The sequence below is a fragment of the Rousettus aegyptiacus genome, unplaced genomic scaffold, assembly GCF_014176215.1.
Source record: "Rousettus aegyptiacus isolate mRouAeg1 unplaced genomic scaffold, mRouAeg1.p scaffold_m13_p_3, whole genome shotgun sequence".
In the NCBI taxonomy this organism is placed as follows: domain Eukaryota; kingdom Metazoa; phylum Chordata; class Mammalia; order Chiroptera; family Pteropodidae; genus Rousettus; species Rousettus aegyptiacus.
The window spans coordinates 19,170,658-19,190,667 of NW_023416306.1; the positions used below are offsets into that span (position 1 = coordinate 19,170,658).

At 34.6% G+C, this 20,010-nt stretch overlaps 1 protein-coding gene and 1 pseudogene across 1 annotated transcript in view; both read right to left on the reverse strand.

Annotated features, from left to right (window-relative positions):
* Nucleotides 1–18,161, reverse strand: part of MUSK (muscle associated receptor tyrosine kinase) — an 84,265-nt gene extending 66,104 nt beyond the window's left edge. Inside the window, exons 1-5 of the mRNA XM_016129973.2 lie at nt 17,945–18,161; nt 7,375–7,501; nt 6,770–6,921; nt 2,096–2,223; nt 732–873 (exon numbers count right to left, since the gene is read on the reverse strand). Coding sequence (XP_015985459.1) covers nt 732–873; nt 2,096–2,223; nt 6,770–6,921; nt 7,375–7,501; nt 17,945–18,023 — 628 coding nt within the window. The 5' untranslated portion in view covers nt 18,024–18,161. The remainder of the gene's footprint in view (nt 1–731; nt 874–2,095; nt 2,224–6,769; nt 6,922–7,374; nt 7,502–17,944) is intronic.
* A 300-nt stretch (nt 18,162–18,461) lies between these two features.
* LOC118601307 lies at nt 18,462–18,579 on the reverse strand (annotated as a pseudogene).
* Between the last annotated feature and the right edge of the window lie 1,431 nt (nt 18,580–20,010).

A 20,010-nucleotide genomic window follows, 5' to 3' on the forward strand; every position in this document is an offset into this window, starting at 1 on the left:
CTTGTAACAGGAAGAGCTGGGAAGAGTTTTGTACTCAGTTGACTCACCTAGCACAGCTGAGCTGGTAGTTTCCATTTTCAAGCAAAATGGGATGTAACTTTAGGTCAAGAAGGATCCCACAACCAAATGGACAGGATAGCTAGCCCTATCTGGATTCTGATTTCTCAGTGAAGACTTTTCATAAGCATTTGTTGAATTAGTTGACTACAAAAGAACATTTTGAAAAATGAAAAATATTTTGACAATGTAACTCATAGAGCTAGGACTATTTTTCATTATAAATTTGAGTCAGCATTTTATTTTTCTCAACCCTTTGTGACAGAATGCAGTTTGAAAAATGTTACTCTTTTTCTTTTCATACCTTTTTAAAAGTCATGTCTACATACTGCAAAAAATCAAATGAGTGTCTTCCAATTTAGAAACAAGGGAGAATTGTCCAAGCCAGGCAGAAATTCTAAAGTGGTATCTTATTGTTTTAGTATCACAGAGAAATTAATATGTTACTATTAGTGATTATAGATAGTAGATAGAATATGACCTGTTACAATAGTGAAAATTTCTTTCTCTTTTCAGTTATTCTTTTCATGGTCTTGACCTTGTAGTCTAATAACTAGAACAGTTGAGGGAACTGGATTACTTACGTCTCTGCTTTTGCAAGCTGAAGTACAGCCTTCATGGTAGAATGTGAGGCCTGTGGTAACACTACAAGGGGAAGGAATGCAGCTGCTTACCCTCAACTTCCAGCTTCACCAATTTGGAATAGGCTGTTCCAAGGCTGTTTTTTGCCACACATCGATAATGTCCTGCATCTTCCTTTTGCACATTATGAATCCTTAAACTCCCAGATTCAAGAACTGCGATGCGGGAATTTTCCTGCCAGGGGTAGGGACATGAATTTTAAAATGTCTGTGGCTCTATCAAGGACACATTTGCAACATTTCATCAAGTTATTGTCATTACTGTCATCATCAAAAATATCATTTCAACATTTATTTGGCACTTATCATGTATAACATATAATCTTAAATGAGATAGTACAAGATTACCTTAATTAATTTTAATAAAAATCCCATAAGATATAGTTTATTTTTATTTTCTTTCATCACATGATGGCACTAAGGCTTATTTGATTTCCTAAAATTCATATCTAAGTCTGTTTGATAAAAAGCATTACTTTTCATTACCATATTTACTGCATACCCTGTATAGTATCCTTAAAAGAATAGATGTCCTTTGAAAAAATGGAAAATTCTACAAATAATACAAAAATTTATTTTTGAAGTTAAAATATTACATTTATGTTTTCTTCTGGTGCTCTAAGTTCAGTAACATACATAGAGCCACCCTTGGAAGGACATTGATATTTAGAACAGAAAAAGAGCCAGAGAATTATATAGACTACCATAAGTAATTCACACATTTTATTTTAAATAAAACAAAGCTAATTGATTGTATACTTTATTTCAATTATTCAACACATATCAATACCTATGTATTTCCCATGGAATATTCTATTATGTAGGCATTAGATACAGAAGTGGTACAAAATAAGCATGTGAATGATACATTTTTAATTTGACTACTCTTTGTAACTGAGGTATTCATCAAAATGTTTGTTCGTTCAGCAGTCTTGACTCTTCACACTCTATTTTCACTCCAGGATATTCTCATCTCTTTTACACCTCACTTCTCTCTCTCTTCCCAGAAACTGACAGGTCTAAAGCCTGAATTTTAGTTCCATCTTTTTTATTTCCTGAGTCTCCAAGATTCAATGTTAAAAAATAAATGTTCAACCAACCAATCAACCAATCATCCAAGCAACCAGCAAAAAAGGCTCTAGCTTTGCTTTTGCTTTGCCTCTGTTTTCATCCTTAACACTGCTCGTTCCCCATCTTGTTTTTCCTCTAGTGAGCCCCAACCAGAATGTCTTATGATTTGCATATATGGAAATAGAAAGATTTAAATTTGGTTAAAATGTTATACATGGAAAAAATCTTATAAGTGAAGTTTAAAAGTGTGTAACAGAGTTTGCGATAGATTGTTTTATTTGAAAATATGTTGTATATACTTTTTTAAAAACATAATAATCACTTACCCTGAGAGTGCTATCTCCCTTAATCCACGACACAGATGGTTTGGGATTGCCCATTGTAGTACATGGTAGAACTGCTTTTAATCCTTCTATTATTTTTACATTTATGGGAGGACGAGTTATTTTAGGCTCTAAAGTGAAATAAAAGTTCAAAATTAAAAAGAGAATATGGCTTTATTAAACTTAGAGTTTCTAACTTTTCATTTAATTCTAAATATCCATTTTAAGAATAATTTTAGACATGTTATATTACAAATTCACCAAGTACTAAGACAGGTTTATAGTGGATATAAAACATGAGTCATTTTTTAAAGTTTAGGTTATCTCTGTTTTATTACTATCTTGAAAAACACATATCTGTGAAACAAATTAGGAGTTTAAAGTTATTGTTATTCTTCACTTTAAAAGATAGTTCATAAAAAGTTGATAAAATAAGCTGTCACCATAACAATTCAACATTACTTAATTCACAGAAACAGATATGAAAACATTTGGAAAAATGTTTTAAGCTTATATTTTTCATATATTTCTGAGTTCTAACATACTTTCCCTTTAAGTTCCATTTTAATTTGACTATTAAATCTGATGACTAAAAATTAAACACATTTATCCTCTAGCAAGGAAACCAGATGTTATTATAGTAGTAATTAGAGAAATTCTGTCATACAATTTATGGTAACTCTACAAAGCAAACTTGGGTAATTTACTATTCTATGAAACGCTCTTCAATTAATTCTTTCAGTAGAAATAGTTTATGTCATGTAATTTTTATTCTCCAATATTAAGCTTTCAGAGGAAGAAGTTATTAAATCTAATATATAGATGAATTGACAAGTTCCGGACACCAGTTATTTTACTTCTTGAAACATTCATAAAATAATAAACTAAATTTATGTCCTTAGTAATCTTATGTTACAGATACAAAGCAGGGGACCGTCTTTGCAGGAGAGACTACTGAGAAAGAGATGTATTTTATTTCTTTCAGGTCATGTGCCATAATCAATTTGTTATTTTGACAGAGGAGAGTATAAAATGATTTTTTTCCTTCTGCTTGAATTGCGTGTTTGTGTATGTGTGTTGGGGGTTGATTTGGTGGTGGCTCTGATGCTCACAAACAGTGCATGTTCCATTTTTTTAATCTAGATACTTATTGCCTTTTAGAGGTGGTTTGGTCCTGCATTGTGGCAAAAATACAAGACAGGCTTTAGAATATGTGATGAGAAAATGTCAGTTTGGTCACTTTGCCTGCTATCTAAAGCGTGACAGTTCTGATCATCAGCAATGAATACCTACCTATAGATAATGTCCAGGCACCTTAATTGTGAGTTGGGTGGTCCTATAACTGCTAGCAAAAGCTTAGCTTAGGAGTTGATTTTCCTACAGTCTAGTCAAAGAGAGTGTTATCTATTCCTTCCGTTGGTTTCTCAGAACTGATCCCTATGGCAAACCTGAGTCACAAATGTCTTAGGCATGGAATCTTTGTTAAAAGTAAATAACTCCTATTCTTCTCAGTGAAATAGATCTGTTGGGTGAGTAGTGAGAAGAAACCTTATGGGAAATTGACTATAAAGTCAACTGAGAATAAATTGAGTATGTATTGTTGTGGAAGCATGGATTCCCCACTCTAAGGGAACATAATTTGGATGGAGGCACGAACACTGATGAATCAGAAGTGGTCATCATATTGAAAGAGGATGCTGCAAGGGTCCTTCTATGCCATCAGCGAGCCCTTAGTTGACTGATCATAAAGAATTTAGAGCTTCTGGGCAAGGTCTTAGAGTAGTTAGAGTAGTGATGGGTGCAGAGAACTTGGGGGTCTCAGGAAGTAGCTCTTTATCAAGCGGTGTGGAAGCATTCCAAAATTTGAACAATTTGGGATGGTCACACCAGTGTATACCCTCACAAGTGAATGAGCTTTCCGAAGGAGAAGGTGGAGAAAAGAAGAGAAGAAAAGAGGATTTAGGGTAGAACCAAAATAACGTTTTGTGCCAGAGAGATTAGGAGAAATATTCAGAGGAAAGGTAGCAGCACAAATTAGTAAAATACTTAAATGTGCTCTGTCTCCAGAAATAAGCCTTCATTATTTAACAGATGAGAGCATCCTAACTTCCTTACTTGATTTTTCTCACTGCCCCACATGCTGAAAGACTGCTTGTAGATACATCTCTACCCACTTACTCACAGAATCCCTGAATCGGCTATCCCATAATGTTCCACTAGCCCCACTAGGACCTATTTTAATTAATCTAGGACTTTATTTATAAGTATGATCAAACATAAAAGATTAATAAGCATTTGAGAAAAATCATGAACACAAAAGAACCAAAATAAAATAAAAAACTTATGCTGAAGAAAGCAGAAAATAAAGCAGGAGAAAGAAGAAAATAAAAAAGAAATGCATTAGTAATATTTTCCAGAGACTTGAGTGAATATGAATCAAAAAAATATGCAGAGTTTGCTACCAAAAAATAAGGAGCAATCAGAAAAGAAGTAATTCTTAGAAATCAAAAATATGGGTTTTTAAGATCAAAGTAATCAATATAAGGGCAGAATAGCAGAATGGTCATATTGAAGACCAAATTCATGCTATAAAGGAAAAGTTAAATAAATCTGTAAGAAGGTGAAATATCAGGATAGATATGTAGAAAATGTCAAAAAAATGGAATCATGAAAAATTGAAAAAGGAGATCTAATATCTATTATTTAAGAGTTTAAGAATGAGAGAGAGAGAAGGAGGAGAAAGAAAAAAATGTACTTCATTTTGAAAAAAAATCTCACTTTTGATCGTTAGGTCAAAAAGACCCACCTAAAACTAAGTAGGAATAATAAATATAATACACATCTAACATATTCTTGTGAATGTGAGAAATTCTAAAAATAAAGAGAAAAATCCTAAAATTTTTAAGAAAGATAAACATCAGATTTACTTGAAAAAAAATAAAAGATTTCTCATCTGCCAGAATGTCATATAATAATGAATAATTGTCTGCAAAAAGGTAAGGAGAAAGCCTTTTTAAACTCTCATTCTGTACCCAAATTATCATCCAAAAGTGAAGGCAAAGTAAAGACTTTTCAGATATGCAAAGATTCAGAACACATATCTCACACGCTCAGACTCTGAGAAGAAGCAGCTAATGACTTCCTCCAGCAAAACAATTACAACAAAATAAAAAGATACAAGGTGAAGAAATAGTGATGAAGACCAACAACAATAACAAAAAGGGGTCTGGCAGAACTGGATTCCTTTAGTTTGCATGGTGCCAGTATTCATGTTTATGTGATTTTTTTCCAATCAGTGGTGTGCTATCTTAGAGGAGAAAATAAAAGTTAGATTAATACAAGGATGACAGTTGGTAAGTGGCAGCTACTTCCAGTGTAGGAGGTCCTGAGATTTGAGGATTCCGGTAAGGGAGTGCTTGATGATAGAACACCATGTTGGAGAGAGAACTAAGTAAGGGAGGAATGAAGTTCCATCTGGGGGTCAGCGGGAGGGGGTCAGCGATAGTATGTAGTGGGAATAAGGGAGTAAAGAGAGGTCGACTCTGTGTTGAGCCAAAAAGAAGACAGATGGAGTTTGTGCCTTTTTTTTTTTTTTTTGGATGCAAATCGTAAGTGTGGGAAACTGCTTCCTACATCAAAAAGAGATGGAAATAGACATGTCCTTGTTTAGAGTGTGAACTACTGGAGTCTAAGATTTTAAATACAGTTTATTTCCTGGGGATGACCCATCATTGATTGAGTAGGCTGATAAAGAGCTAAAGTGAACATCACTGGATTTGGGACATCAAGAAATTATAAGGATGAAGTGGCTAGTGGTTCTGTTTCATGACAGGTAAAATCCCCTAGGATGACAGCAGGAGTAGGGGTGGATAGAAAGATAATAAGCTTGGAATCAAAGTCTTTGATAAATATAAGGGAGAATCTGGAATTGAGAAGATGATTTGATGAGTAGAGTTTGAGGAGAGAATGGTCAGATGGCATAAGTCATTATGAGAGAAAGATTTTCACAGGAATACACAGCATAATGGCTTAAATGCAGTAACAAGGGCTAGGTGAGCTGTGAATACTTGCTAAGACTTGTGGACGTGAAGTGGGGGAAAAATAACTTCAATTTAAGCATAAAAGTCACTCAAGTGTGAAAAGACTCTCAAGAAAAATTAAGCTCGAAATAAAGCAAAAGGGTAGATGAAATATTTGTTAAGAGTTTAGAGATAAAAAAAAAAAGTCAGGTTGTATAATTGTAAAGTAACTGTTCTAAAGGCACAGGTGGGAGGTTTAAGAGGGAGGTGCCTCAGTGAAGGCAGTCAGGTGGGACAAATAAAGAGCTAAGTAAAGGCAAGAAAATGGAGAGGACAGAGAACTAAGAGGCTTGCCTTTAGGGTGGTGATTGATGGCAAGAATATGAGGTGTGGAATTAACTGCCTCAAGGTTGTTTTGAACTGAGACTTGTCTAGCTGCTGAAACAGTAAACATAGAATTACTATATAACCCAGTAATTCAACTTCTGGGGATATACCTTAAAGAATTGAGAGCAGGGACTCAAATACATATTTGTACACCATTTTAAAGCAGCATTATATATAATAGAGCAGGTCTGTGAAAGGCTCTATTTACTGCCTGCTTCAAAGTATACCAAGTCAACTTTAAAATCAATAGATGATTCTCTTTCTCACTCACTCATCTTCACTTGCAGAGCCCCACAACTCTCAGCAGCTCCTCCTACACCATTGTTGGCTATGCAGCAGTAAATGCCATCGTCGCTGTCCTCCACACTCAGGATGGTGAGGAGCTGCCCATTCTCCCGAATGCTGTACCGGGTATCAAAGAGCCTGTAGGTCACCGAGAAAAATGGCAGGTTAGGGCCTCATGTGTGATTTTTCAGCTATGACTAATCGAACAAATGGATGACTTGTCAACGGAGAAAGTAGAGTCGAGGTAAAAGGAAACAAGTGAATTCTGAATAATAGAATAACCTTATTTAGTTCTATAAAGCCAACATTATATCCTAATCTTTGCTAGGCATCAATAATCAAAGCACCATTGAGTCCTTCAAAAATGTTTTCAAAAGGTGATGCCTACTGATAAGAACAAATGCTTTTACTTTGGGCAATTCTCTTAACCTCACCAAAGTTCAGATTTTACATGTATAAAATGAGAAAATTCTCATTTCATGTTCTAGAAGGTGAACTTTAGTACTGCTGAGAGCCGTGATTGCATTTATGTCAAAGATAAATCACAAGGCAGCAGTGGGCATTCTTACCAGAAAAAGGTAGAATACTTACTTAATGAGAATTTTATTTCTAGTCCAGGAAATTTCAGGCTGGGGATAGGATTCCACTGCACACATGAAAGTAGCCACTTCTTCAACTAAGGCATCCACTGTTTCAAGAGGAGTGGTGATGACAGGAGCTAACAGGAGAGAAGAAATAGAATGAGATCATTCTAGGATGCCATTTACAACCCTCTGTAAGGAGTCAGAGGCCACTACATACCTGAATGAGAACTGTATTTCCCTGTAGCAGAAATTTGGCAAAAGGAAGGAACATTTTATGTAAGGAATTTGGTTTCTACTCTCAAACTAAGCATTTGAGAATCAAAAAAAAAAAAGGAGAAAGCTTTCAGCAGAATAGGACTTAGAATTTATTATATATGAGTAGGGGCAGATCCAGGCTTTGTGAAGCCCAAAGTTATATAATTTGAGTGCCCTCTTTAAGAAAAAATATGTAAAATTGTAAATACAAAATGTCTGTGGCTACTCCAACACCAATCAGCTTGAAGGGAAGTGTGACTGAAGGGAAATCAGAGTAGAAAGAGACAGCAAACTTAATAATTATTTAAAAATATTTTTGCCACATTTTATAAAAATATATGATCATATGAACAAATTGCTAGGTCCACTGAGGGTCCGAGAGTGGACTCTTAAAAATCAGATACTTTGAAGTTTAAGCTTCATCAGATTTATAGAGAATTCACATCTACATATGAGTAGATTATAAAGACTCCATAATCAAAAGACAAATAACCCAAATAAAAAACGAGCAAAGGATCTGAATATACATTTTTCCAATGAATGTATACCAATGGCCAATAAGAACATGAAAAGATGCTCAAAATCATTAGCCATTATGTAAATCAAAACCACAATAAGATGTCACCTCACACACACTAGAACGGCTATAATCAAAAAGAAAGATAATAACAAATGTTGGTGAGAATGTGGAGAAATTAGAACCTTTATGTGTTGCTGGTGAGAATATAAAATTATGCAGCTACTGTGAGAAACAGTATGGTCATTCCTTAAAACGTAAACATAGAATGACTATATAACCCAGTAATCCAACTTCTGGGGATATACCTTAAAGAATTGAGAGCAGGGACTCAAATACATATTTGTACACCATTTTAAAGCAGCATTATTCACAATAACCAAAAGATGGAAGCAATTGAAGTGTTTTCCAACAAATTAACAGGTAAACAAATGTGTTTTATCCATAGAATGGAATATCACTTGGCAATAAAAAGAAATGAGGTACTGATATGTGCTACAACATGTTTGAATCTTGGAAACAATAAGCTAAGTGCAAGAAACCAGTCACAGGGACAACACATTGTACAATTCCATCTCAATGAAATGTCCAGAATAGGCAAATCTAATAGAGAAAGAAAATACATTAGCGATTACCTGGGATTGGGGAAGAGGATGAAAAGATTAGGGAATGATGACTAGAAGCAAAAGATGTGTGAAACACATCTCTGCCTTTAAGGGGCCACAATCTAGATGACAAGATAGGGTAGATACATAAGATGAGCAGCTGTAATAATCAGTTATGACTGCTATTCTGGTGTAATTATTAATAGTGCCCCGTTTGCTTCAAAAATGCCTGCATTTTGGGCAATAACTTATATGTTTATTTCATATGCAAGGTGCATATGAAAGCCACGTAAGCAGTGTGAACGATATGTTAGATATGGGGTAGGTAATGACGACCTCATGAAACACCTAGGACAAACTGACACATTGGCCATAAAAGATACATCCATCATCAAATGAACCTAATTTTTTCAGTGAACTCAAAGGCACACTGATCGGCCAAAAGTGAAGGAAAATGGTGGTTGGGAGTGTTTCACTTAGCCTATATCTCCCTTAGTAATGTTATTATTTTCTTAAAATCCAATTAAAGCATCATCTCTCAATTTCTCTGACTTATAAGATGGAGCCAAATGCCCTTTTCTTTAAACTTATTTCATGCTGTATATGTCACTTGTATAGTACTTGTCACACTGACACTACTAACATAATCCGTTTATACCTTTGTGCCATGCTCAATTATAAAAACCTTGAGCTAAATTTAAGTCAGAGTCCATGTCTTAGATCTCTTTCTATCTCCAGGGTTAGCACCTTGACTGACGCATTGTTTAAATAAACCAGACTGTATTTCTGAGGCCTTTATAAAAGGCATAATATTTAAAAAGATTGAAAGAGATAGCTGAAGTAAGAGAAAAGAATTTTTAGGTAAAATAATGTCTTATGTATAAGATACTGTTTTCCAACTTTCCACTGAAAATAATCAGTAAAATATACAGAATGTAGTAAAAAGAAAAAGGAAAGGTATTAAAGAATAGTTAAAAGACATAAAATATAGATTGACAGGCACTTCTAATGAAAGTTTCAGAAAAATAAAACAGAGGGAATGGCCTAGAAGCAATATATAAAGGAATACGTAGACGATCATTTTTAAAAATTGAAAAAAAAACCCCCATGGATATTCAAATTGAAAGTTTCCACTAAGTGCCAAGCCAAAGAAAGAAAAATAAATTCATCCTTAGATATGTTGGATGGAAAATTAAAGCAGAAATCTTAAATCCTACTAGGAAAAAAAGGGCATTTGGCTTAATAGGAATGACAATTAGTCTGATATAAGATTACTCAGATTATTCAGCAACATTTAATACCAATAGGCAATGGACTAATATCTATAAAGTTCCAAGATAAAATATTAGCCTGGAGTTCTATAGTCGGTTTAGGTAATAATTTTAAAATTAGACAATAAAGACATAAACACATACAGAAAGTGTTTGCCGCTCATAGACCTTCTCTGAAACAGTTACTGAAGTATATAAACTTGGCAAAAAATAACTTGTACCCAAAAGAAAGGGATGAGAGATAAGAAACAATAGTAAGCATAGATGGTGGTAAAATATAATTGCAATTTTAACACACTGTGGAGGATTAAAAAAAAAAAACCACTGATTTCTGTGTTTAAAAAAGAATGGAACTAAAATTCTAGATAAATAATTATAAGGTGAAAGCTCAGGCAAGAAGTTCAGTTGGTATTAAAGCATGCTAAGCTCTTTACTACAAATAGGAAGATGACAAGTACTGAAGAACTACAAATATAGGAAGAAAAACACATTTGATCATACACATTAACCGCGCATGTTAAAACTTTATTAATGTTTTGTTTGTTCGCTTGATTTCACTTATATGTGAAGTCTGAAAACAAAATGAATGAACAAACGAAACAGAAACAAACTCATACAGAGAACAGACTAATGGAAGCCAAGTGGAAGTGGGTTGGGGGGATGGGTGGAAAGGTGAAAAGGATGAAGTGCAGATTGCCAGTTATGAAAATCGGCACAGGGGTGTAAAGCACAGGGAATACAAGGACTATAATACAAAAGAAATTACTAAGAACAGATTAAATAATAGAGATTAAGACTATAGAATAAGAATAAAGCATAGATTAAAACCCAAAACTTTCAAAGCAGTGGGAGAGAACAAGAGACTGTAACTGTATCAATCGAAAGAACTGGAGAAGAAGGAAGAAGGAAGAAGGAGAAAAGGATGATAAGAAAAAGCATGGTTAAACAGAAGACACAAAATAATATGGAAGAAATGTGCCCAAATATAGCAAAAATCACAGTAAATGCCAGTGGTATAAACTGACCTATGAAAAGAGAGACACTATCATACAGGATTTAAAAAACACAAAAGACACACATAAATAAATTAAAATAGAAATGTTGGTAACAAAGTGAAGGGAAAATAATATACAAAGTAAATACTACTTAAAGTGATAAAGTAATAAAGCAGGACTAATATAAGAATAAATAGAATATAAGGTGATATGCAGAGGTCATTTACAGAATGAAGAGAAATACTACTTAATGATAAAAGGTATAATTCATCAGAAAGATTAAACAATCACGAATCTCAATTATTTAAAAATATAGACTTAAAATAAATAAAGCCAAATGTTACAATGAAGTAATAGGCTAAATTTTTAAAGAAAATTATACACACACATGCACACTCACACACAAACACACACACGTACACACGCAAGAATAAATGAATATCAAAATGTTAAAAGCATTTTCCTCTAAGTGTGAACATTATGTATAATTTTATATTTTTCTTTTGCTCTACCTCAAAGTATTAAAAAATTAATACACATTATCTTTGTAAGAAAAAATATATCAAATAAATCAGAAATGTTCATTTTCCAGTGCAATGGAAGAAAACTTTATTTGGTAACAGTTTGAGAAAGTCACTCTCTTAAGAAAAAACTATGTATTTTCTTAATAACTAATGAATAAAATAAACAACCAATTGTACAGTCACATCGAGATTAAGAGATAAAAACAAAAAATATTAAGTTTGTGGGATGCAGGTAGTGATGGACCCAAAGGTTAATGGATAATATGAATGATTTCATTGTTTAAAAAGAAAGATTATTGAGCAAATAGGCATTGAGAGGCACTCCAGCATAGGACTTGAATACAAATCTCTGCTTCATCACTTCTCTGTTTCACCAAGTCACTTAACTAGTACTTCATCTTTAGCTGCAGATGGAGATGATAACAAAACCATCACATGGGCTAGTCGTGAGGATTAAATAAATGAATATACATAAAGCGCTTAAAATTTTCTTGGCCTTTACAGACCCGTGTATGTCATTTGATTCTGTAATTTAGAAACCGAAACCTGAACTGTTCAATTGTTCTCCTAGTCTCTGGATTACATGCAAATTTACCATTACAATTTACTTCTGGGAATCTATTCCAAGGAAGTAATCTCAAAATGGAAAGGCATATAGATGACTTTCACTGCACAAAACAGATTGATTGTACTAAATTATGCTTCCTGTACAAAAGTGAAAGAAGAGTTAGGCACACATTTTTGTCTCCTAACAAAACTGCTGGGCTCGTTTGTACTGGCTTGTGAGAGCCAAGGGTTATTTTTCAGGAATTTTGCAAGACAACCGTTAAATACAGCTATTATTAAAAAGTAAGTTATATAAATTTATAATTGAATTACATTAAAAACAAAGTAAATAATACTCAAAATTTATCACTTCCTGATTATTTTATTACATTTTACTATATCTCTGTTCTTGAGATTATTTACATTTAATGTATCTCTATGGTAAAAATAGTATATAAAAACATGCTATCACATATCTCTTCCCAGTTCAGTGTTGGTAGCTTGAAATTGGCTGTGGTTGGAGTATTTACACCATAGAAATCAACAAATGCAACAAATCAGGGCCTTTTTTTTTTTTAAAGAAGCAGATATTAAACATATCTGCAGCTCTTATCTAACCAGGATATTATTTACACAGACACTGCTAATGGTATTTTGAAGAGTATTCATAATAGAGAATGTTGCTCACATTTCAATGTTAAGTAAAAATGACAGGTAGCAAAGTTGTATAAACCATTTTATTAAAAAACTTTTTTTAAGGATATGTAGAAAAAAAATAGAAGCAAATATACCAACATATTAACTGTCCTGTAAGCATAGGTGGCTTTTTCTTTTTTCAACTTTTGTACATTTTGTGATTTCAAAATCATTCTTAATGACCATGTACTATTTCTATAAAAAATACACTTTGTCATTAGTTTCTTCTAACTCAATATATACAGATGCAGAAGTGACAGAGGTAATAGACATGCTATTAATATTGTCTTTCCAACAAGGTGACACAAATTCCGTTGAATAGATCAAAGATAGATCAGTTAAGATTAAAGAAGTAAATGTTAGAATGTCTTGACAAACTTAGACAGGGACAAATACATGAGGTTTTCATAACTAAGGACTTTATTAAGTTGATACCTTCCCATAATGTTCAGCGGTATGACAGTCTTATGTGATTTGACTGTTTTTAATAATTTTAGCATCTAAAATTAGGAAACTACTATAGGCCATGCATTCTATTTTTTATTCACTATCTCATTTATGTATCACAGAAAACATGAAGGCAGATACTATTATTATTCTCATTTGTGAGAAGGAATGGAGGCTAAGCATGGTTAAATAACTTGTCTAAACATAACAAAATATAAACTGATAGAGCTGAACTTCAAGGTTTAAATTAGTTTAAGTTCCTATCTTTTAACTCTAAGCTATTCCATGTCTTCATCATAGTACTAATTACTCACAGACAGGGGAAAATAAGGTTTACATCAATAGCAATTTCTATCAGCAGAATATAGTTGGTTAAGTCCATTTTGCCTATGTTCCAAAATTATCCAAACAAACCTGCTATCAAATTTTTACTGACACAATCTCAAAGTTGTATTTAATGATACTTGTTGATTCAGCAGACCGTCTCATGTTTACTTTCATTCTCCTATCCACCTTTCATCTCAGCCAGAAACTGTTTAAGCTAGAGCACTATTTCTTCTTTCGATCCAAGGACCACATGAATAACAAACACATGAAAATGAACACAACACTTTTCTGGACCTCGAGAGTAACTGAACTTGAATACTAGCCGCTTGATGAGAAGGCATGGTGTTACCCTTTCATCGTCTCCTGTGCATGGTCATTCCCATACCAGGTTGTAACTGAATAGTTGCTGGTTAACATGACCAAATGATTGAGTAAACAAAGAAGTCAGGTGTATTTGCTCCTTTCTATTTTAGTAAAATTAGGGCTCAAACTTGGAACATATTCATGTTTTTCTAGTGTCATGAATACAGTATTGTTTTTCAGTATGAGAAAACACTTTGGTATTGAAAATTTTCCAAATCCCCCAAAGAAAGAGGCTATTCAGTGTTGCTCATCATTTGGCATATCTTAGAAACTGACATGTTTATTCTACTGGAGATGTAATAACATAAAAGTTATTTTTTATCATGGTAGATTTGGAACGTGTACGTTTCATTGAGAACCTCAATGATCACTTACTAATGCTGTTCCATTAATTATTTGTCACAGAACACAGAACACACTCTCGGTCCTTGCCTTCAGTGACACTGGACGCAGACAGGTAAGAGTTCTGGCTCAGCCTTTTAGAATTTCTGCAATAGCCTTTCTTGAGTGCATTTGTTTGGGTTAGACATGATCTCATAGGGGTCCATCTAAAATGTGCATGTACCCAGGAGTGATCACTGCTAATCCTTAGCATAGAACATAACATTACATGTTGAGCACCAGTAAGCACTTCTCCATTTTACGAGGAAACTGAGGCTCACAGAGGCTACATGCTTTCCCCAATGACACAAAAACAGTGGAGACTAGGAAAATAAATTTGATCTTAACAATTCTCTTCTAGGCCTTAAATGTCCTCATTTCACTTTCTTCATTATTCAACCTACACAGTATGGTATGTTGCCACAGACTCTGAACTTGCTTACTCTCTAGTCCTTTAGCTGAACTGACCCTGACAAGCACTAGTCTTGAACTAATCCAATTATCTGTCTTTGGGGCTCCTATGTTCATGCAGTATTGTTGGATAATATGAAACAACTCTGAAGATCAGGGCCACTATGGAGGTACAGTTTCCTGCCCCATATGGGTCCTCAGCGTGGCCCAGGTAGTCCTTCCATATTCTCTGGTCCACTCCTGTTAGCTTCCTGAATGGGACCACTTCCTTTGGGTCCTCTACTCCACCCTTCACTTGTCACGTTCCCCTAATGACTGCAAGTCCTATTTTGCTGCAAAGTTTCCTCGTACATCATCTTTGGAAAAATGGTAGAAATCTTGACATTTCTGTTCTCTGAAGTCGATATTATTTAAAGCAACTGTGTTTCCCCCAAACATGCAATTAGTTACTCTTTCAATGAGCATCAATAAAAAACATTCATCCAGGTCTTGGTGTCCTGGATTTCGATGACAGCTGTGCCTGCTTTGAATTAGTCATATGTCGAGTTTGTGATTCCTATCCCCGTATACATATGATTTAAAGAGGAGGCTGCTCAACTTATATCTAAACATAAATCACTCAGACTCAAAAATGTTTAGGTATGGTAGTAAATTGGGTGGGGTTTGGATAGGAGTTCTTTGTGCGTATTAAACAAATTCAGTGTTGCTTACCTGAACTCTTATACTACAGAACTTAAATTCTGCCACACACTAATACTTCCAGTAAAGCATTAAATATTATTGAAGTACTGTGTAGTTAAGATGAGTATTCAGTGAAATGTTCGCTACTTTCATACATGATGGTTTGTAAAATTCTCCTACTTGTGGGTTATGATATCAAGCTCATCGTTGAAAGTATCACTAGTCAGAATGAATTGGAAAGATACTGACTTTTCTTTTCCCCTTGTCACTGAACATGTGGCATCTCAATTAAACTAAAACTAAAACAATAAACTATTAATTCTACAAAGTCAATTATTTTTATAGAAAAAAATAGCATGTCAACTGTTAGAAAAAAATCCACTGAATACTCTTGCACTATTTTTAATCTATAAATCTATTTTATAATATATTATTGTGCAGATTTCCTGATTCATTCATGATAAAGAGCTTATGGAAAATGTATGCCACCTCAAAAACTCTTTTTAAAATTGCATTTTGCCAAAAATAGAGAAAACAACTATAAGATCGTTTGCATAGAGCATTTTAATTATTTTAAATAGTATTAAGATAACAGCATGTTATTCTATTTTTTTGTACCAATATATTCCATACACTTCAACATTTAAATTTTTAATAACTGTTTTCATGATGATGTTTATTCTCAGAAATAGGGCATGTAGTTAACAGATGTTTTCTTGGCCAGGCGTGGTGTTTTTGGCTAAGGTTGATGTTAAACATATACTGATTTAGATTTTACAGTAAATGCAATAGACTAGGTAAAATATGGTTTTAACTTTACAATATAACTATAGTAGTAAAAGCATTATAAACAAATTAATAAAGTTAGAGAAACAATCTGATCGTGTTACTTAAAAACCAGAATGTTTGACTTTGTTACTTTTCTGCCACTATATTCTGAAGTTTTTAAAATAGAGATAGTGTGCATTTGAATTAATGGCTTTACCTGTAAAGTCTGAAAACTGAAAATCAATTTTTTCTAGAACATAAATTAGGAGTTGTTCAAATAGAGAAGGCTTTTTCTCATGCACCAAATTCTAATTTGAACCATCAAAATCAATTGTCCTGCTCTTTAGAAGACTGAGTTTTAGTAATTTTTAGCATTTAATCATGCCACCTTAATGTAACTTTGTGGTTTAGAGTAAAGCAAATGAGATTTATAACAATCCATGAGTCCAAACATCCAGGTACTGCCTTCCCGGACATCCGTTGTATGATCAGGAAGTACTAAAATAATCTGAAGCCAATGTTAAGTCTTTCTGGCTATTATTAGCTATTTGAAAAGATCTAGATTCTCTTTTATCTGGAGATACCTTAAAGTATTAGTTGGCAATTAAACATTTAAATACATTTGGAGATACCATTCGGTTAATATAAAATGGAAAAAAAAAAGCAACAAAACAATATGTCTGTGAAATCACGGCGTTTGTGAAGAAAGCTGTATGTGAATCTTGACCTTGTGGCTCCGGAAATTTTAGTGAACTAGAAAATCTAAAGCCATTTTTCCCACCTATATACAGATACGTATCTCTACAATACAAATGTGTTCAATGCTTTGATAAAATAATATAAAGGAAAAGTAATTTTTTGAGTGTGTCATAAAACAAAACTCATTTTACTCTACTACAACACATTTTGAAAACTCTTTACTTCGATAACATTTAATCTGCTTTCTTGTATCTTTTTTTTTTTTTAAGAGTTCATTGAAACCTTCAGTCACTTCGCAAATCACGGTTGCCAGTCTTTCTCCCTGATTTGAAATACACTAGTCTCAGTTTCATAATCCACTGGCCAGAAACCATATCACTGTGGACATTCTTGCTGCTGCGACAGGTGTTTGTCAGTTCCTTAAGTTGCTTTCCTCTCCCCTGAGGTGGTGTTATTTCCGGTACATTCCAAAGCTCCGAAAAAAACTTTCACAGTCTCTTGCCAAGCCAAATCATGCCTCGGCCTCAAAGTTATTGAGAACCCATTGTCTTCAGGCTTTTATTAAAGAAGAAAATTGTGTGCATCTTTCTATGATTCTGATTTTTTTAGCAACTAAAATATATATAAAGAGTTTCATAAAAATAAAACTGAAAATAGAAATGGTTTTTGTTCAGAAGCAAACACTCTGGATATCTGGGAATAGGCAATGATTATAGTCCTGGTGAAGCCGAGCAAAAAGATTTTCATCATTTAGATCACCCTGAATTTGACACACACATAAACAAAACTGACCTTGATAACTTGCAGTCTAAAGTTTCTATCTGCTAATGTGTCCTCTACAGGTGAGGGTTCTTCATGTACTGTATAGCTAAACATTTTATTGCACATCTTAAGGTGGCGAGGGATGCCTATAGAAGGCATAGCGTCAAACAGTTGCTTATTTACATAGTTTTCTCCCTCTCCGTACATCGCACCCTTTCTTCATCACGTAAACCCCAAGCCTGCCATAATATGAATGATTCATGATCAGAGCACACACACACTTTAGAACTGTGACAAGGCAACAAGAAGATAAGATTGTTCAAACTAACCTTTTGGAAGTTTCTCAGTCCCGCTGATGGCAACCAAGGTAAGAATGTGAATCAGTGGAATGTTGAAGAGCTCTCTCATGATTAATCCAGGCTCAGGCAGGAGAAAGTTCCTTCTGGACAACTCAAGGAAAATGCCCCCACGGTTTACATTTTAAAGAATGGTTTGTTACAAAAGGGCCATCTGGTAATGACCGTGTGTGTCGGTAGCTCCACTGGCTCTAAGTATAATCAGGAATTCTCAGACTTGGCTGTAATGATGGACACAGCCAGCTGGTGAGTATCTACTTAGGCCAGTAATGCAAGTGCAGGGCTGGAGGAACAAGGGAAAGAAAATCCCATTAGAATCCCTTTTAAGACAGTGGCAGAAGGACAATACCAGATGCCTTTTGCAACCATCACTGTATTCCCTGAGGTATAGGCTTCCAGATCATTTTTTTTTTTTTTTTTAGGCAAGGCAACCCTTGGTTGGCCTCACAGACTACAAGGACCTTGTCAGCTTACAATCCCTTATTTTTCACGCCTACAGCACCTGGTCTTCCTAGGTGGTCTCCATCCAAGTACTAACCAGGCCCAACCCTGCTTAACTTCTGAGATCAGACGGGATTGGGCTCGTTCAGGGTAGCATGGCCGTAGATGATTCCTGATCTTCTAATTCAGCTCACTCACCACCTCTCCCACACTCACAGCGGAGCCCTGGGTGTATCTAAGTGCGATTCTTCTCCCTCTGACTCCATCTCCTACTTCCAACCTATTATCGATACCTACAGATTATATCTACTCAATATTCCTTGAGTTCTTCCTCTCCTTCGATTCCAAGTAGTTTAACACTATCCCAACCTCCTTTTTGGACATTCATCTTCTCTGAACAACAGCGATAGCCTCCTTTCTGTTCTCTCTGCCTTGTGTCTTATCCAACCTCTTTTCAGACAGTCTCTCCTGCTCAATAGACATTGGTGGCTCCTTATCACATAAAAACATATTCGAACCTCCCTCAGGTGATATAGGAGGCCTTGGCTTGACTTTGTCTACCTGTTAGCCTCATGTCTTATAATCCATCTAGACTTCTTATTTTAATATTAGTAACTCATATATATAGCTTTCTTGCCTCCACAAATTGCTTATACTGTTCCAGCCTCTTGGAATCCTTTTCTCTTCCTCTCCACCCAGTTAATATCCATCTCAGCTAATCATCGTCTCTTCCTGGGAGCCATCCCAGACCCCAAATTCCGTGTCTTTTCAAAGTTGTGTTAAGTTTGCCTCCTTTCTATCATTGCACTTACTGCATTGTCTTAAGATTCTTTCCCTCCTGTATCAGTGACACACTCGTTCTTTGGCTTCACGAGTCCACTGAGTTGGCAGTGTGAGCTGTCAGCCAATTGTGTTTCTTGCAGCAGATTCTCCTGAAGGCACACCTCCATTGCTTCCAAATGGGTCTGCTATGTGAATTGCCTTTTCTCACTGAACAATATGTCATGAGACTTTTCTACGTTAATATGTAGAGCACTATGTCATCATTTCTATTGGCTACCTAATCTTCTAAATCATAGGTATAGGATGGTATATTTAACCACTCCCCCAGCAACTTAAGAGAGAACCCATTTCCTCACACTTTTGTCAACACTTACCTTTGAATTCTTACATTTAAATAGAATGAAATTGGTATTTCATTGTTTTAATTTTTATTTATTTCACTGAATGCTATTGGTCATGGGAATATTTTATATTTTTATTGTTATCAATTTTCTTCTGTAGCTTTTGTCTATTTTCCTCAGGTTATTTTTCTTCTTATTATTATTTTATAGAATATTTTAATACTCTCGGTGTAAATAATTTATATAAGTTGTCTGCTGTATATTTTTTCAAATATTTTCTATGTAGAACACCTTGACTACCTAGCCATAGTGGTGGGCTTATGGCTCAAGTTCACTAGTCCAAGGTCTCCCTGGTATTTTACTAGACCTAATGCAAAATGCCTTCACTCTTAGATCACCACCTATGAGGCCCATGTAATCTAGAGCTGTTGGATGCTTTCATGCTCCATTCACAAGCACCAGTGTGCAAAGACA